Source organism: Zootermopsis nevadensis, unplaced genomic scaffold (assembly GCF_977971745.1).
Source record: "Zootermopsis nevadensis isolate Lab colony 2312 unplaced genomic scaffold, Znev_1.0 Znev_ptg000015l, whole genome shotgun sequence".
Taxonomy (NCBI): Eukaryota; Metazoa; Arthropoda; class Insecta; order Blattodea; family Termopsidae; genus Zootermopsis; species Zootermopsis nevadensis.
The window spans coordinates 459047-476068 of NW_028259147.1; the positions used below are offsets into that span (position 1 = coordinate 459047).

General features: G+C 46.4%; 1 protein-coding gene across 3 annotated transcripts in view; it reads right to left on the reverse strand.

Moving 5' to 3' along the window:
* Window positions 1–17022, reverse strand: part of LOC110830880 (potassium channel subfamily K member 18) — a 41693-nt gene that overhangs the window by 5362 nt on the left and 19309 nt on the right. The window contains exons 2-4 of one of the 3 annotated variants that reach the window (XM_022066246.2): window positions 7742–7930; window positions 2907–3426; window positions 1009–1963 (exon numbers count right to left, since the gene is read on the reverse strand). In XM_022066246.2, coding sequence (XP_021921938.1) covers window positions 1486–1963; window positions 2907–3426; window positions 7742–7930 — 1187 coding nt within the window. In that variant the 3' untranslated portion in view covers window positions 1009–1485. Of the gene's footprint in view, window positions 1–1008; window positions 1964–2906; window positions 3427–7741; window positions 7931–17022 lie in introns of those variants that run through there. The other 2 variants (XM_022066247.2, XM_087348988.1) reach the window with 2 other exon arrangements.

Below are 17022 nucleotides of genomic sequence, written 5' to 3' on the forward strand. Positions count from 1 at the left end.
AGGGGGTGGATGGAGAAAGTAGTCTTCAGCTTTTGTTTCCTATTCACTAACTCATGAACATATTTAAGCGAAAATCACTCCGCTGTCAGGAATACGCACTTATTAATTAGACGTCACAAAACTTTTGCAAACAACACGTATGTACCAACTTATCGGTATTTTTGGAAAAAAGAACAATTTATGTCATATAATTATCAATTTTGTAATTCCTTAAATTAACACCCATTAAGAGATTTTCAAAATTAGGCAGAATTTCGAATGCTCGAGAGACCATCCATCAAATCAGAATACATTTCTGTGTGGAGTACCCCAGGCTAAAAACACGCGAACGTCGCAAACTCTGATCGAAGTTTTAACTCCAATGCATCGGACTTTCTCAAATGTCATTAAAATCTGCTGTCAGCTGAATTTGATGTTACCAGATATTCGAAAGGGCAGTAATTCGTCTCGGCTTGATTTAAAACATTCGGCGTTTTTGACGATGAAAAATCAATCGAAAATTGCGTTAGGAGCCGGAATCGAACACAGATCGTCGTACTGAGATGTTGCAGAAGGCAGTCCTCATGGTTACCGACTCTGGATGAGGGAATTATGAAAATATTGGTCCATGAAGGTGCTTCAGGTTAGAGCAGAATTATGCAAGTTACAAGGACAAAGGACACTTTTCCACAACGTAACAACCGCTCGTTGAGTAAATTTTGCGCCGAATTCTCTGAGAAGAATTAACGAAAGTGATCAGAGGTCAACCAAGACAGACGAATATTTTGGTTGTGAAATGACGTCTTACGTCGTATGGACGTGTAATGAAGCCAGCACGAGTAAAAAAAGACCCACATAATTTCATGAAGAAGATTTAGCAAGAAAATTTATTTTTAAACGCAGTTTTCGTAGAAAGATGGTTTGGTCGAAAAGGACGAAGGGGAAGAGACTGCTTGGGAGAGGGTGGTGGACTGGTTCACGTAGCCATCGGGTCTCACCAGCTTCCGAGGAAGAAATGTGTTCCACGGATTTTCGATCGTCCCCAAAGTGTATTTTTCGTTGAATTACACAGTACAACACACATGACAGAGTAATACATGGAGGTGTGGAGAGAACACGCCACACGCCGATTCGTCCCGACAGAGCAACATCGGCCTCCGTCACGGAGGATCGGAATTGTCCTCCCGCCTTCACCGGCAGCTCACTGACAGCTTCGTCGGCCAACACAGAACACGCAAGCTGGCGGAATAAATAAATAAATAAAAGTCAGGAGAGGAGAGGTTAGCGTCGCAAACGTGAGGGCACAGTGGCCCAGAGTTGCATACACACGCACGTCCTGACGAAGGACTTTCATGAAGTAACAGAGTTCCTGAAATGAAGTGTTTAACCACTGAACTGGTTGAGGACTGAGAGGCTGAAGCTGCTCTCGACAACAAAACGCACTGCAGTGACGACGAAACGTCCGTCGACACGAATACAAGAAGAAGCAGACACAATGTTTATGGTTTACGAGCTCCCCTTTGCGTCAGCGCGTTTAAGAATCCCTACGGACAGCGCGATCTGCCTGCACTTGGCCAAGACCTCCTCCTGGACCAGCGTGAACGACATCGCGATGAGGACCAGGCCGAGGAGCAGGTAGGCGCAGCAGGCGACCAGCTGTAGCTGGCCGTTCTGCGTGTCGGCCCTCTGGAACGACTTGCCAGGCACCAGGTCGCCGAAGCCGATGGTCGACAGCGTGATGAAACAGAAGTAGGCTCCGTCCAGGAACGTCCACTCCTCCCAGGCGGCGAAGACCGTGGCGCCGACGCAGATGTAAGCCGTCAACACTAACAACACCAGCGACACCGGAACTCTGGCGGCGTCCGGCGCCGTGGAGGCGCTGTCGGGCTCAGACGGGGTGCGGGGACGCTTCTGCACCTGATGGTCGTCACGCGGGGGCCGCCAGATGAGAGGCACGCGAGACGGAGTGTCGTGGACAGCGACGCTGGAAGGAAATGGCGGAAAATGTGGCGAACTTCGAGCAGGACACGCGTCTCGATGCCTCGGACATCCATGCATTCCTTATACGTAACATTAGTACGAAATTCCATACCCTGCCCAGTAAGTATACTGCGACAACTAGGCGTACATGGAAGGATAATATTAAAATGGGTCTTACAGAAACTGGTTTCCAGTGGTGGGCTTTTGTGAGCTCTGTAATGTACCTTTGCAATGTATATAACGCGGTAAATGTTGATCAGCTCTGCAACTATCAGCATGTTAAGGACTCTACTATACGGTGTTAGCCAGTCACTTTCACTAGACGCTTAAGTACTCTGTAGTTGATACAGCTTCGTTAAATAATCTGAATACCTTTGTCGGAGGTGACAGAGGCTTCGATGTGAAGGGGAGAATATTATTAAAATGTGGTACGAGGGTGGGGTCGGGTGTGGTGGGCTTTTGTGACCACGGCAGTGAACATTCGGGTTCAGTAAAGGCGGGGAATGTTTTCACCAAGTAAGCAACTTCAAGCTTCTTGTGCTGGTGCCATTCATTAGCGGGCCGACCGATCTCAGAGCCCCTGGGAGTTGCTGCAGAGTTTCGCAGTGTCCTCTGTCTCCGTCGTCATCCTGGGCCATGGCGTTCAGCAAAAAGCTACGAGGGCTAAAATTTAATGTACGAACTTTACGATTATGACCTACGTCGGATTAAGAAGCGGGGACCAGCAGGAAAAAGCTGGCGCTGGCGCTGAAGACTAGAAATCAGAATCAGGAAGGTGATAACTGACAGAGTTGGACAACTCGCGTCACTAGAGCATCCGCACGTGAGAATTTAAAAAATTACACAAGACGAACTTGGTGATTTACGGAGGCGACGTGGAAGTGATGGGCTGGGAGCGTAGCTAGGATTCGTACAGAAAGTGCAATCGCCTTGTCCCACTGTCGCACCTTTGCTCCTGGTCCGCGTCTTCGAGATCGTCCACCTCGTCCACTTCCAAGGCCTCCGGGTCCTGCCGCCGAAGTTCTTGCAGAAGCTTGGCAGCTGCGGGGTCCGCCGCGGCGCCTCCTTCCTGAGCCAACGAGTACTCGGCGCACTCCGTCAGGATCTGACGAGCCTCGGGAGTCAGAGGCCGCGGGGGACGGGGCCGGCTCTGAACCCTGGACACGTGGACAACGGGGACCACCGGAGGGGCCTTCCTGGCGGTCACCGGGGAGGAATCCACGGGCAGGGGCTGAGCACACGAAGGGGGCCTGCTCATGCTGTGGTAACACTGGTTCTTGTGTTCTGGCTGGTTATTATTCTTCGAGCATGCGTAGCAGCACGCGTGCGAGTATGCGAATTGGAAGGTCCCTGCCAGCACCGTGCCCAGGTTGGAGAGACACAGGAGCATCAGGGGGACTCCGATGAGGGCGTACAGCATGGTGACTAGTTTGCCTTCTGGCGTCTTGGGGGCGAGGTTCCCGTAACCTGTGGGCACAAAGTAAGCGACCATTCGTCATGTGCAAGGCAGAAAGACGCCCGGAATTTTTTAAACTACTCTGGGACTGAGTTTTTCTCCAGATAAAACGTTGCATTCACCAGGGGCCCAAAATCTGAATAATATTCACACGTGCGCCGATGTCCCAAACCGTTTTACTGTACAGAATTTCGCTGTCCACTTTACGTCAGAGCCGAACACACAAATTAGACACAACCTGCAAGCAGCCAACTGATCAACCCCATTGAACAGAAGCTGACAGTCGCTCACATTTTCCCGTCTTTTATGGAACCCGACGGCTAAGTGTTGCTTTCCATAAAGCCAGTTGAATCCAATCTACATCCTGAAGCCCTAATGTCACCCATCTGCGTCTAGGTCTCCCAAGCCGTCTTTTTCTTTCAAGTTTTGCGACTACGTTAGTAAACTTCTAACGTTTCAGAGGTACTTGCTGCCTCCATCTTCAGTTCATCGCCCTGATGATGGAGGCAGCATGGGCCTCCGAAACGTCGGTAAACTTCTACCAGACTCAGAAGACTCACCGCCGTGCCAAATAACTTCTGAACCTGGCACCTATTGTCGGCGTCCATTACTGAGCCAATTCTTCATCCGTTCAGAAGTACCGGGGCACTGGGACTCCATTTATCGTCATTGTTACGTGTGTAATCGCCGGTTTTGTCTCGGAAGTGCGCGCGCAGACTGCAAAACCGAGGTTCTAATCCTGTAATCCCACAGCGCGAGGCGTTATTCACTTTTCAGTTGTACGAGAACAATGGCGCAGTTGCAGGAACAGCGAGCGATCTATCGATCGTCGCACTTTCAGATTTACTTAAAAATCTACACGAAAATATTCGTTTTCGCATCGCCTGCAGTTCTGGCACTGATGAAGGGTCTCGAAGCCACAGGCGAACCAACATGATGGGAGCAATCGCTAGCGGCGGGTTTTGTGATGAACATCAACCAGACTCAATAAACAGGGAATTTCTCATTGACCTGTATACACAATATCAAATCGAACTGCGCCGATTTAAGAATTCTTCTGAAGAACACGAGGGCAGGAGTGCCAACTAAGGCAACCGGAAATTTACCGCAACAGTTTTGGACCGACGACAGAAATGCCGGCGTCGAAAATGTTTCAAGACACACGGCGGAACAGTAAAACCGCAGGTGGCATGACCCATAGAGAGCCAATAGAAGCGCATTAAGCCCCGAGGATGGAGCCAGCATGTTCCTCCGAAACGTCTGTACCTACCTAGGCCCACAAATCCACACCAAGTTACAACCCGGAAGACCAACATCGAGAGGTTACGTATTTCGAGATCTTTTCGAGGTATTCGCAGATAAAATGGCCTGTGTTGGCCACTGGATGCCAAGGGCGGGCAGGTTTAACCTGAAAGTGGTTAAACGACGCTGATCGATTTACAATGTAAACGTCGCGACGCCTTCAATCACATCTCTCCGGGCGTCAGTTTCTCCGACCCAGAGTTCCGGCCTTCGCACTAAGCTGGGGGCTATTTTTAAAGACTCTGTATATTTTTCGAGCCGTAAATTGAAAATAAACATCTGAAGGCAGATAAATGAGTGGATTAGTACGCGCAGTTGAGGCCACAAATTCACTTCTCGTCATATTCTTGAGTAGATCTTCATAACAGATCACTTTCTTCGGTAATGTTGACTGTCATGGCAACCGACAGCTCCATTTTCAACTGCGCTGGTAACGTGAGACATCTGGTGGTCAAAAGTACGAGTCACAGTTTCATGCAAAAAAAACTAGCAGCCCGGAAATGTGGATGACTGTGTCCGTCCTTGGTCTCTTGGTAAGCTGCTTTGATGTTCCGAAGCGGATCGGTGCGCACTGACAATTTAATGCATACAACGATCACTAGGCGGAGCCACGATTATCAACATCAGCCGAGTAGTCAATTATATTAATAAAATCGTCCGATAAACGAGGAATTTATAATTTCGTAACATTTTAAGAAAACCCCGGACGAAGAACAGACTCTTTAGTTTTCGCTGTTACGGGGCCTTCCCTTTATGTAGTGCTAGATCTGCAGATTGGTTTACTGTCGGAATTAACTGTATCCCGTGCTCCAGCTAGCACACAAAGATACAAAGAAAGAAACAAACACAAAGCTTGTTAAGTTAAACTGAACGTGATCAGAAGTATGTAAGGTTCGTTACAAGAATTAATTAAGAACTTAAATTTTGTTGATTTAACCCTTTGAAGCCGAAGCTCGTCTAAATAATATTTAATCGATTAGCCCGTACCGCGAAGAAAACACGGCACTTCACCATTACAAAGATCAACTGGTTAACGCTGTTTAAGGAGATAACCGCTGTTTACATTGAGAATCGCACGAAACCCAGGTATCTAAATAATATTTAAGAATCCAGTCCGTACCGCGAAGAAAACACTACACTTCACCATTACGTAGATCAACTGGTTAACGCTGTTTATTCTGAGAATCGCACGAAACACGCAAATACATTCCGTGGGCAGTATGCAGCGTTAGTGAATGTTAAAGAAGGCGGTGCATAATGTTACCAGTAGTTTTTAAAGGGTTGACGTATCATTCACAAGCCTCAAAATAAATGAAAAAGTTAACAAATCTGGCACGCGTCACAGCGCACAGAAAATACTGTCGTAAGCTCTCTGCGTTCTGTATTTAACGTCTCACAATTCTGTTGACATAACACGTGCCAGGCTTTGCAGTATTATCGATCAGTGCTGTATTCCACTGCTCCGCTGAGCAATGTGCTCGAGTTTGAAGTATCTCATGCACCCAGCAAACTGAACACTAAAAACTCTTTCTAGTGCCCTGAAGATTTCATAGCAAAAACGCCCGGCGCTGTAGGTCATAATATAACCCCGAGGGGGGGGGGGGGGGGCACTGCTACGATACTAACTGCAAAGCTCCGACTTACGTTTGGTGGCTGTGAATTATTACCCAAATAAATGGAACCAACTTTCCGGTTATGACATCACATCGCAGGGCAGAAGTGCTCTGGCCAACTCTGATGATGGAGGCAGCAAGGACCTCTGACTCATCGCCTTGAAAACCTAAAATCTTTCACTGATAATTTAATTATATGTGGTCTGGAGGGACTGAGGAATACAACGAAAGCCCCAACACAGTGGCCTACCTCCAGAATACGAAACTTCTACAACGTAACGTCCAGTGGCGGATTTGAGAAACAGGAAAACGAAGAAGTGCGAATGAAGTGCCGGAACAGGGCAGAGGGACAATCGGAGGATTCCCGGGTTGGCCTGGACACTTGCCAGTCTGACAGAAGCGTCCGGAGCGAAGGGGCGTCGAAAAGGAACGCTGTGCGAGGCGGGCGGTATTTGTGGATCGGAAGGATTTATTTGGATTCTCTGCAATCCAAATAAAAATCTGAGGTTCTGGGAGACGACACTGTAGTCCTGCAGATGGTTACGGACGAACACTCCGTCTCCATCTTCAGTGTAACGACCTACAAAACTGCGCACCGTCACAAGACCCACAGTCTGCATCAAAATACAATTCGCATCTCAACTGCATTACCAAGGACCGCATCTAGAATATGTGGAGCCTGATGCCCGCGACACCTATACGCCTTCAGGGAGTTGTGGAGTTTTCGTCACAAAGTGGAGCGCCTCTGAGCAGCGCGTGATGCCAACTTGCTCCTGTGTATGACGTGAAAGTTCCCGCGTAACGTAGCAGGTAAGGGTAAGGTACAGGGAAGGAGAAGCGTTTCCCCGCCCTGTAAAAGCCAGAAGAACTCCACATGTGACGCTGTTTCATTCCGCGGAACGAGAGCTGACAACTTTTATCCACGATTCATATTCGTTGTTTTCAGTTGTTTTTAGCAGAGAACAATTTAATCCTGAATGTAATTCCGTCCGACGAAGATTAACGCATCACATGAGGGCAAGGTCCTCGGCGAGCGGACAAAACTGGCAGCGGGTGGAGTCGAAAGTTCCGACAGCGACTACAAGTTACTTCAGTTTTAAAAATATCCACCACGTGTAATAATCGTTCTATTCAGTCCCATGTTTTGTCAGTACAAGTTCACTCACGGCTCTGTAAAAACACTGGTCCACTCTTCCGAGATGCAAATCAAAGACAAACTGAGAGAAGCAGAACAGATCCAGGGCGAATATAAACCATCTTCTGTATTTCTTTGGGGCCATAAAGACCTTTGAACTACGTTCCGGTACCAAGAAACTGCCGATAATGGGTGGTCCTGAAGCTCAGGATTGGGCTCTGTATTTGACCTTGAGATCACCACCGACTTGGCACAGGCTCTCTCTCTCTCACTCACCGATCGTGGTGATGACGGTGACCGAGTACAGCAGCGCCCCGCTGAACGACCACTGACGATCAGAGTCCGCCAGGTCTTTGCCGTCGTAACCCTCGACCTTGGTGGCCGCCACGACGTTCGTCTCGAATTTCCGCAGTTGCTCGTGTACGAGGTGAGTCCAATTCTTCTCGTACAGGACGTTGAGGCGCTCTGAAACACACGGCAGGTGGTCACTGAGAGACTCTATTTTAATATTATCTCCCTTCTAACCTTTGGTCTACCAAGTGGTCTCTTTCCTTCAGGATATCTCTTCTCCCCCCACATCTGAATTTTTGAAATTGTGAAGGTTTTTCAATCCGTTCGCGAAGTTCATCACAAATAGAGAGGTTCATTAGGTTACTCGGTTGGATTGTCTTCAGAAATTCCTCAGCAAATGTCAACGTGTGTTAATACCGAGGCTGTAACGTGCTTTTGAAACACTTCGTGGTCTGACGCGGAAGCCAGATCAGGTCTTGATCGAGGCTAATATTAAAGTTCATAACGCGGTGCATTTGTACTGTAAACAATCTGTGGATGGTTCAAGAATGTTGCCACCAATTTCAAAACATACAAAGACGGTATTATGAACCAGTGCTTTATAGCAACTTAATGACGTCATAAAACTCAAATAAATCAAGTCCCTGACATGAAAAGTAAGCTCCCACGGACTTTCAACGAAGGAAGTACATTAAGTCACATCCATACAGACATATTTAAAACTGAGTGAACATTTTGTGCAAAGCCAAGAGGAAAAACCCCATGTGACCGAATTCGAATGTTCATCAACGTCACAACAAAAATTCCTGACCGGGCTCGATCGTTACTACAGTCTGAGGGTCTTTTATCTGTCAAGCGCTTCTACACGCTCAGCCCATCACATAACAACACACGACAGGACTTCGTCATAACTGGAATCAGTTTAACAAACAATTTCTTTATCTGTTCGATCCTTCTAACCTGCATCTTGCTGCCAGTTCCGCCTTCATCCTCCGGGAAGACACCAGGCTGTAGGCGCAATCGTAAATTTGTCTCCGGTTCGAATCCAGTAAATGTTACATGTGTAAAAACACGAGCAATGACAATGAGAACCCTGATGATGGAGGCAGAAAACAAGTCCGAAACGCTGACAAATGCTTACAAGGGGCTACAACCCAGAAAACAGCCATCTTCGTACTCAACGCCGTGAGAAATTCAAATCCTGAGGAGAAAAATACTGACCGTGTGATATTATTTCCTATCGGTCGACGTCCAAACAGAGGAAAAATGAATTTGGATATGAGAGGACTGTGACAGTCCACGCGGCCTATTCTCTGGCTCTGACACAGAGCAGATGGGGTAACATTTCAGTAACAAGTCTGCGAGAGACATTTAGACAGAAATCCTTCCATTCTAGGCGGAGTTACAGGACATGGCGTACCACCACGCGGCGTTCGACGTCGAGCAGGAACTGAATTAGAAGCCACTCTTTAGAAGCTCGGAAGATTCATAACCGTGCCCACAAGAGCCCGCCACTGATCAAGATGAAGTCTGATGTTGCCTTTGTCTGCCTATACATTACGAATAATATCAAAGCGTTTCGAAGATGTATTCTGCTGCCGTCTTCAAGAAGAAAAGAGACAGAGACTATCTGTTGATGAATCCAGTTTAACCTCAGAGGTTGTACCTTTAAAGCACAGCTAAGTAATAATTTCCCAAGCGACCTCTTGCCTCTGAGTTTCGTAGTTCGCTCGCCTTTTGCTTTCGACTGTCTAATGACCTGCTTCAGAAGTTTTCTGACCGTCCCCTTGACGCAACGGCATCGTGGATAAGAAGGTCGAAGCGTGAAGCTGAATATCTGGTGCCGAGACTCGTGGCGATGCGTGTTCATGGCGCAGTGGTTAAGTTTCTGGTGCGTTTGGGGACTTCATTTGTTGCGGGGGGGGGGGGGGGGCAGAACCGAGGTTTTCATCCGATGCAGGATTGCGTTAGCGTTCGACGTGCACTGTCAGGGCGCAGCCCCACGCACGGCTCGTCCACCCAGCATCAAACACGGGACGCCATATCGGTTATGGATTGAATTTCAAATCACCGTTAATGTTTTCAGATATAGGCAGAGAGAGAGAGAGAGCGAGAGAGGCAGGTATCCGTCCCATGCGACAAAGAGCAACTCACTCACGGCTCAGGCAGATTCTGCACATACACGAAACAAACGCTCCACATAATTGACTGCATTGCATTCCTGCCCCTTTTTGCACACAAGAGTTGATATTAGGGACTAAACTTTCGGGGGGGGGGGGGGAACATGCCGCCTTCATCTTCAGGGTTGAGGTGACAGGCGTGTTTCCTTGTCCTTCAGACGTACAAATACACTGAGACGCAAACATCAGATCAACACTGAAGGCTCTCTGTTAACTGGCTTCATGATACTGACACCGTCTCGAGAAGCTATCGGTCCTTTATTTAAACAAGACGTTCATTACTGTGTACACAAAAGCCAGCGATCATGAGCCAGATGAACCCAGTCCACATTCTTACCCCCTTTACATTAAGATCCGTTTTAATATTATACTCCCATTTACGCCTAGGTCTACCAAGTGACTTCTTCCCTTTAACAACAGCACAACACGTGAACAAATTACTTGTCTGCTTATGCGTGTCAAAGGTTGGCTGGAGAAACTGCGCTTAACGAACGATTTCTTACGTTTCAGTTGGAAAACCTCGCCACCCCTTCTGAACAAATCGGCCCTTAATGCCCTGTAACAGATCAACTTTTCTTTTCACCCTGAAATGCAAATGCCTTCAGGAGTTTATCCTGTCGCTCGTCTTTTGTAACTAAATTAAATTCAAAGACTTGTTCTTTTGTTTGTTTGGCTGTCGACTTTGTTTCGTCAGAGGGGAGTGAATGGTCGATAGTGACCGACTGTTCTTGAACCAAGTGACGTGAGCAAAAACACGACAGCAAAGCCTGTCGCCTGCAATTTCATGGATATTAAAAATTACTAATATTTCAAAGGGGCTTAGATGAACAACAGGCTGAGTCAAGTCTTTTGCATAATTGTTTTTTGCTATTTTAATATTATCCCAATTTTAATTTTATATATTTATATTAGATATAATTATTATTATTTATTTACTGCAATTGGGTTTGCACCCACAACAAAATACATATAATATAAACAAGTACACTCCATAGAACACCCCACACACATAACTAGACATAATTAAAGCATCCCTTTGAAGAAATCACATGACGGCGAAGACAAACGTGCGACTTTCAACAACAGACACACAAATTCTCACACTGAGTTTAATTTAAAAAAAATACTTGCCATCGATTTCCTCACAATAAAAGTTTTCGTGTCGATTCGAGTGCGCTCAGTAGCCCCGAGCTCAAGGATTGTGGGTTCGTCCCCATCCTCCGACGAATTTCCATAAAACCAAATCCACTGGCACAAAGTTCATACGACGAGATCGTAATGCGATTAGTTCAGACCCGGGAACCGGGCGTTCTTCTTGAAAACCCGCGTGGTTCGAACTACGTACCTTAATACGCTCCAGTTACCTTCACACGCAAGTGTTTTCAGCCACAGAGACTCGTAGTTGCATCTCGGTCGTACACGGCTTGCAAGTTAAAACAATACTTTGTACTAGCACGACGAAGTTACACGCTGAGCGAAACAAGCTTCTGATGTGTGACTCACTGCCCGGATCTAAACAAAGCTTCAGTTATTACGTATACAAAGACGAATCCAGATCATCGTAGTTTCTGTGATGGAACTCGTTAGCTCCACAAGGAACAGAGATCGAATCAAGGACGAGTATTTTAGAAATGAACAGACCACGTAGACAGACACGAATGTCGATAATTACTGATGACAATAATAACAAACCAGATAAAATGGAACTTCTCTTAATTGATGTAGCAATACCAACTGACAGGAACGTAATTAAGAATAAAGCGGGGAAAATATTTAAATACAAGGACCTTCTCACTGAAATACAGCGAATTTGGAAAGATTAAGCAAATGTAATCCCAATAATTATAGGAGCAACTGGAACTGTCTCCAAGTCACTCAGAAAATATTTGGCCGACATCCCGGGCGAACACGACATCAGGGAACTTCAGAAAACCGCCATTCTAGGATCTTCATACGTCATTTCGAAAGACGCTGTCGTAAAATATTCAGTCATCCCTCACAATAAAACTATATAATGCATGTAACATGTATTAAAAACAAAATGTAAAGAAATTTCGACTTGACCAGAATTCGATCGCACGACCATCTGCGTCATGAACCAAACTTTATTTCATCATCAGCATCACTGGTCCCCCCCCCCCCCCCCATCCCCCGTGCCTGATTTGAATCTCGATGGATTACGCACCACGCCGTGATAAATTGCGATCCGTTTAGCACGAAGTGCGTTTGAGACTAATCACAGCACTGAAAGGCACGCCCAGTGAAGCGCCGCGTCTGATTGGCTTCTGCCACTGGAGACTGAGCATAAATTACGGAGCAAATTGCGAGGGTGTGGATTGGATTCAGCTGGCTCAAGACAGGGTCCACTGTGAACACAGCAACGCGCCTTTCGGTTCCATGAAAGGCAGGGGATTTGTTGACCAGCTGAGCGACTATCAGCTTCTCCACGGGATCTGTCTTAATTTTAATGTTCGACGTTTTATGTCGTGCTGCGTGCAATCTCTGGTCCAGGAACAGCAGCTACAGCATCCCGTTTCTGCGAACTGCTGATCGCGGGGTTCAGTTTTCAGACAATCAATTACACTCTAAATTAAATGCATCAAATTAACTGTCACACTCCGGAAGTTTCCAGCATTTACGAGCGCGCGAGAGAAAGGTGAACTTTTACTATCTCTCAAACTGATAAAATGTTTTTGAATTAGCAGAGAATTATTAAACAGATCTAAAAAAGTTTCCGAATACGAACTTGAAGCCCAAACAGCGCCTTCTTCCGGCTGTCTGGAGGCACACGAAAGCCCTTCGTCCTCCACTGAGCTGTAGGTCAATCTTTTTACATTCCTGTCCTGAGGAAGGACAATTTGGTGGCAGTCGTGAGCAGTGACAGCGCATTTCAACCCCAACTAAAGGACAGTCCCTGAGACGGACAAGAAATTCGCCCTCTCTCACGGAGCCAAGTGAAGTTCACCCCCGGATTATCATGAAACTTGAAATGAACTTCCCTTCAAGCACAACGCAACTGAGATGGCATCTTTAAACAACCAATCGCTGGATTCTGCTCCCAGCGTCAAGGTCGATGCGTAGCCAGAACGCGAAACGCACGTTCTACACGTGTGTTCATCGCCGCCAATGTCGCGAACAGGCAGTTTATTAAATGTACCAGGAAACCAGATCAGATAAGACGAAAAACTCTTTCAGGAATTTCGGTAGAAAAACGTTAAGGCAAGAGACAAATTACTGATATACAAGCGTAGGTGGAATATAATATTAAAACGAATCTCAGGTGAATACATTGTGAGGGTGTGCAGTGGATGGGTCAGGATAGGGTCCACTGCCAGGATCCATGACCATCTGACCGACTATCAGCTTCTCACAAGTCTTGTTCGCACAGATGGAGGGTTGTAACGTAGCAAGAGTTTATAGGGCAAACAGAATAAAATATATATAAGCTCCTGGAACGGAGATGCACGGACATTGATCTCAATCCCAACAGAAGTAGCATCAGAGCCGAAGTTCTTGTCAATTTTTTATAGGTCCACAGGACGTGAGCAATAGGTGACGTCACGAAAAATGTCGCACCCAGAGTCAGCGCGCGCAGGTCACAGGTACCTCGTAATTTACATGCACAAACCCGATGACGCAGTCTTTTAGAAGGCCCAGGTCGCTCAAGACATTACTCAAGCCACTGGGCCCCGTCCTAAACCAATTTTATCTTTCCCCGTATTTCTAAGTCAGCCCATCTACGATTATGTCTCCCGGGTGGTCTCTTTCCTCCAGGTTTGGTAACTCCACATTTGTACGGAATTCTCACTTATTCAACGTGTGCCGAGTACCCATATAACAATCCCAATGTCATATAAAACCTGGTAAATTTACAGTTTTGATTACAAGACGGAGAAACAAAACACTACAGCTGATGGTGGCACATCGTCTCCGAATTCAATCTGTTGTTCATTTCTTGTCAACGTAATATTTTGTTTCATTACCGTTTGAATCTGAAGAATCTTCCATGATGTTGCCCTGCAGTCTGATTGGTTACTCGCTGCTTTTGGTACTGGTCAGATCTGTACCAGCGCCCGACAGAGCTTCTGAGTCTCTAACCAGAGCTACCAACTTGCCAGCGAAATATGTGAGCATCGCACTTTTGCATTCTGTTCCTTCCTGTACATTTCAGTGGCGTGCCGTGGACCCCAAACTTTACTGAGCACGTGAAAAGACACGATGATTGTCGCTTACTCGAGAAAATGTGCGTTTGCCAATGCAATTTGCTCACATATCACAGCTCATGCGCAACGCAGTTATTTTCAAGGAAGTTAGGTGATGACAGCAGATCGTTACTTTAATTTATTTTAAAGCGGACTGTTACATTTTCACGAAACGAAATTTAATAATAATAAAAAAAGATTTCGCACTAAATAAGCCAGAAGGAGATTCGTCGTTATATAAACGCATCTTTAACAAAACACTTGACTACACGGCAAAGGCACATTCGTACGCGGCCCCACTACATTCCGAGATACGCCACTGCCTCCTTTAATACACATCTGTGCTTCTTACTCTCTCTGCGCGCTCATAAAATTCAATACATTTCAGATAATTGCATTTCAGCTCCTGAAATTCTGTATTACAACCTCTCACTTCAACTTATTAACGACGTACTAATTTCGGACTCGCCAGCCAATCACGGACGACGTCACTTCAGTTCTTCAGAGCAGCGCACGGATTCTCCTTCTCTCGCCCCAGTCACCAGGTGTTTGAAATGCATAAAACGATCACTATAATATGCGTCCACAAGAATATCGCGATGGACACGGAACTCCGCCCTCATGTGCCACCAGGAGTCCACCCGGCCACCCAGTGTTCCTTTACGAGACGCGATGAACTGCCAGGCATTGGTTCGAACCCCGATAGAACCCTGCACAAGTTCCCAGGGAACAAAGTCCTTGACTAGAACGCTGATAGTTTCTCACTGCTACGATTCTACGGAATCCAAACGTTCGTGTCTCCCGACCTTCATTTGTCATCCGTCTTGTACGCGCTACATGTCTACCCCATCTCGTCGGCCGCGTGTTTTGTTGCCTGCAGGACCGAGAGGGTGATGCTGTTATCCTCCTGTTCGCCGGGATAAATGATCCGACGAACAATTACTCCTTGGCTACACGCTCAGTCGATCTGCCTTCTTTATCGAATCACCGTGGCCGAATTAATACGACGCTGTCTGGGGCGGACAGATCCGTCTAGGGGAAGAAGAACTCTAATCACAGAGTAATGTAATTAACAGCTGCAGGGCCGAGAAATGAGTCTTGTGCTACTCGTACTGCTGATTCAGAGACTTCCCTGAACCACCAGATGAGTTTTTATAAAGCTTCCTTGACTCAATTTGCACAAGAAACAGCAGATATAATTTATCAACGTTCTGTTACACAGGTTTCATTTCACGGGAATAAATTAGATCGGAAGTGAGGAACAGAATCTTTCTTGAGAATCTTACGGTCGCTTAACAAGCGAAATAATTCCCCATCTTTTATCGAACGCAAAGTCTCTTTACAATGTTCAAAAGAGACACCCCCCCCCACACACACACACACACACGACTGCATCTAAAAGCCAGATGAATCTAATTTACTGATATATTTTAATATTATCCTACCATACACGTCTACGTATCCCAAGCTGTCTCTTTCCTTACATAACATCTATAAAACGTTGCAATGAACCCACTACTGGGTTCTGTGTCCACTGACATGACGTCAAAATGACACCGCTGCTCGGAGAACCACGTGTTTTTGATGCAATATGGCTGACAGCCGCAAGCTTCTATGCGGATAAAGTGCAGTGGTTCACCTGCAGTTAAACGTAGGCTATCCACAGCTCAGATACCACGAAAAAAAAAGGAACGTACTTAATTTATCTTAGGCCCTACAAACTTAGAATTTTAAATTTGGGCCTATGAACGGTTTAACAGGATTCTACTGAAGACTCAAAACGCAAAAGGATACCTCATCCCTCTTGCGTGCACAGATAAGTTGTGTTTTGTGACGAAACTTCAGACAACTACATTAGTTACAAAACTAATATCTGTGCTTCTGAAGAGTTCTGTTTCAATGGAGCGGAGTTTGTAATTAAATTGGAAGGCGTCTGAATATCACAACTGGTGACCTGGGACGTGCCTAAACGTGCGACTTTTTAAATATTTCGAGGCACCGCGAAGCCCGCGGGCCTACAGCCGACCGGAAGACAGAACAAGGAGACCGTTTCGAGTTCACAGACGAGTCCGTCTTCAGGAAGTGAATTACCGCTGTCCCTACCCTAGCCACATGAGTCCTATTTCAATATTATCTTCCCATCTATGACTAGGTCTAAAGCGTTCTCTTCCATTCACTACGTTTTCAGACTCAAATTCTGCATGCATTTCTCATCTCACTCTTATTCTTGTACGTAACATTACCACCATGGGTTAAAATGACACGTTTCCCATTACCCGATCTTGCACGACGTTTCGGCTGATTAACTTCTTGGAAAACGTCCTCGTTGAGAAGCTGACAGTCGTTCAACGCGGGGTGTCTCTTAAAGACGGCACTCAGCCCTTCGCCTTTTATGGGACCCAAAGTCCTTTCCTCTGTCCACAGGGCGGGGAGGTGTGTCCCGGCACACCACTTACTTACGTGCGTGCGTGTGACCGAAGGTTTGACTGTCTGCGTTCCTTTTAATATTCCAGCATTGCCTCAACAAAACTTACAATTTCTGAAAACTGCTGTCATCAAAATCGTACGTATCAGAAGGCGCCCAGTTTGCCCGCAACTACCGCCAGAGGGAGTTAGTTTCTTCATGTCTGCTCTCAACTTCTCAAACCTAACCTTACAGGAGACAGAAATCAAACACCTGTAAGGGGGGACGAGAATCGACGCCGACTTCTCGCCCTCAGGATTCCTGTGAACCAGCGGCCCGACATGTCAAACCTTCTCGGTGTAATGACCCTCAATTTCCACCCTTAATTTGTGACGAACCGTTCAAAAGGCAAAGTGCGGCTATTATCAAATTAAACGGAATATTTAAGTGACTTTAACAAACGTCTGTCCTGGGGGCCAG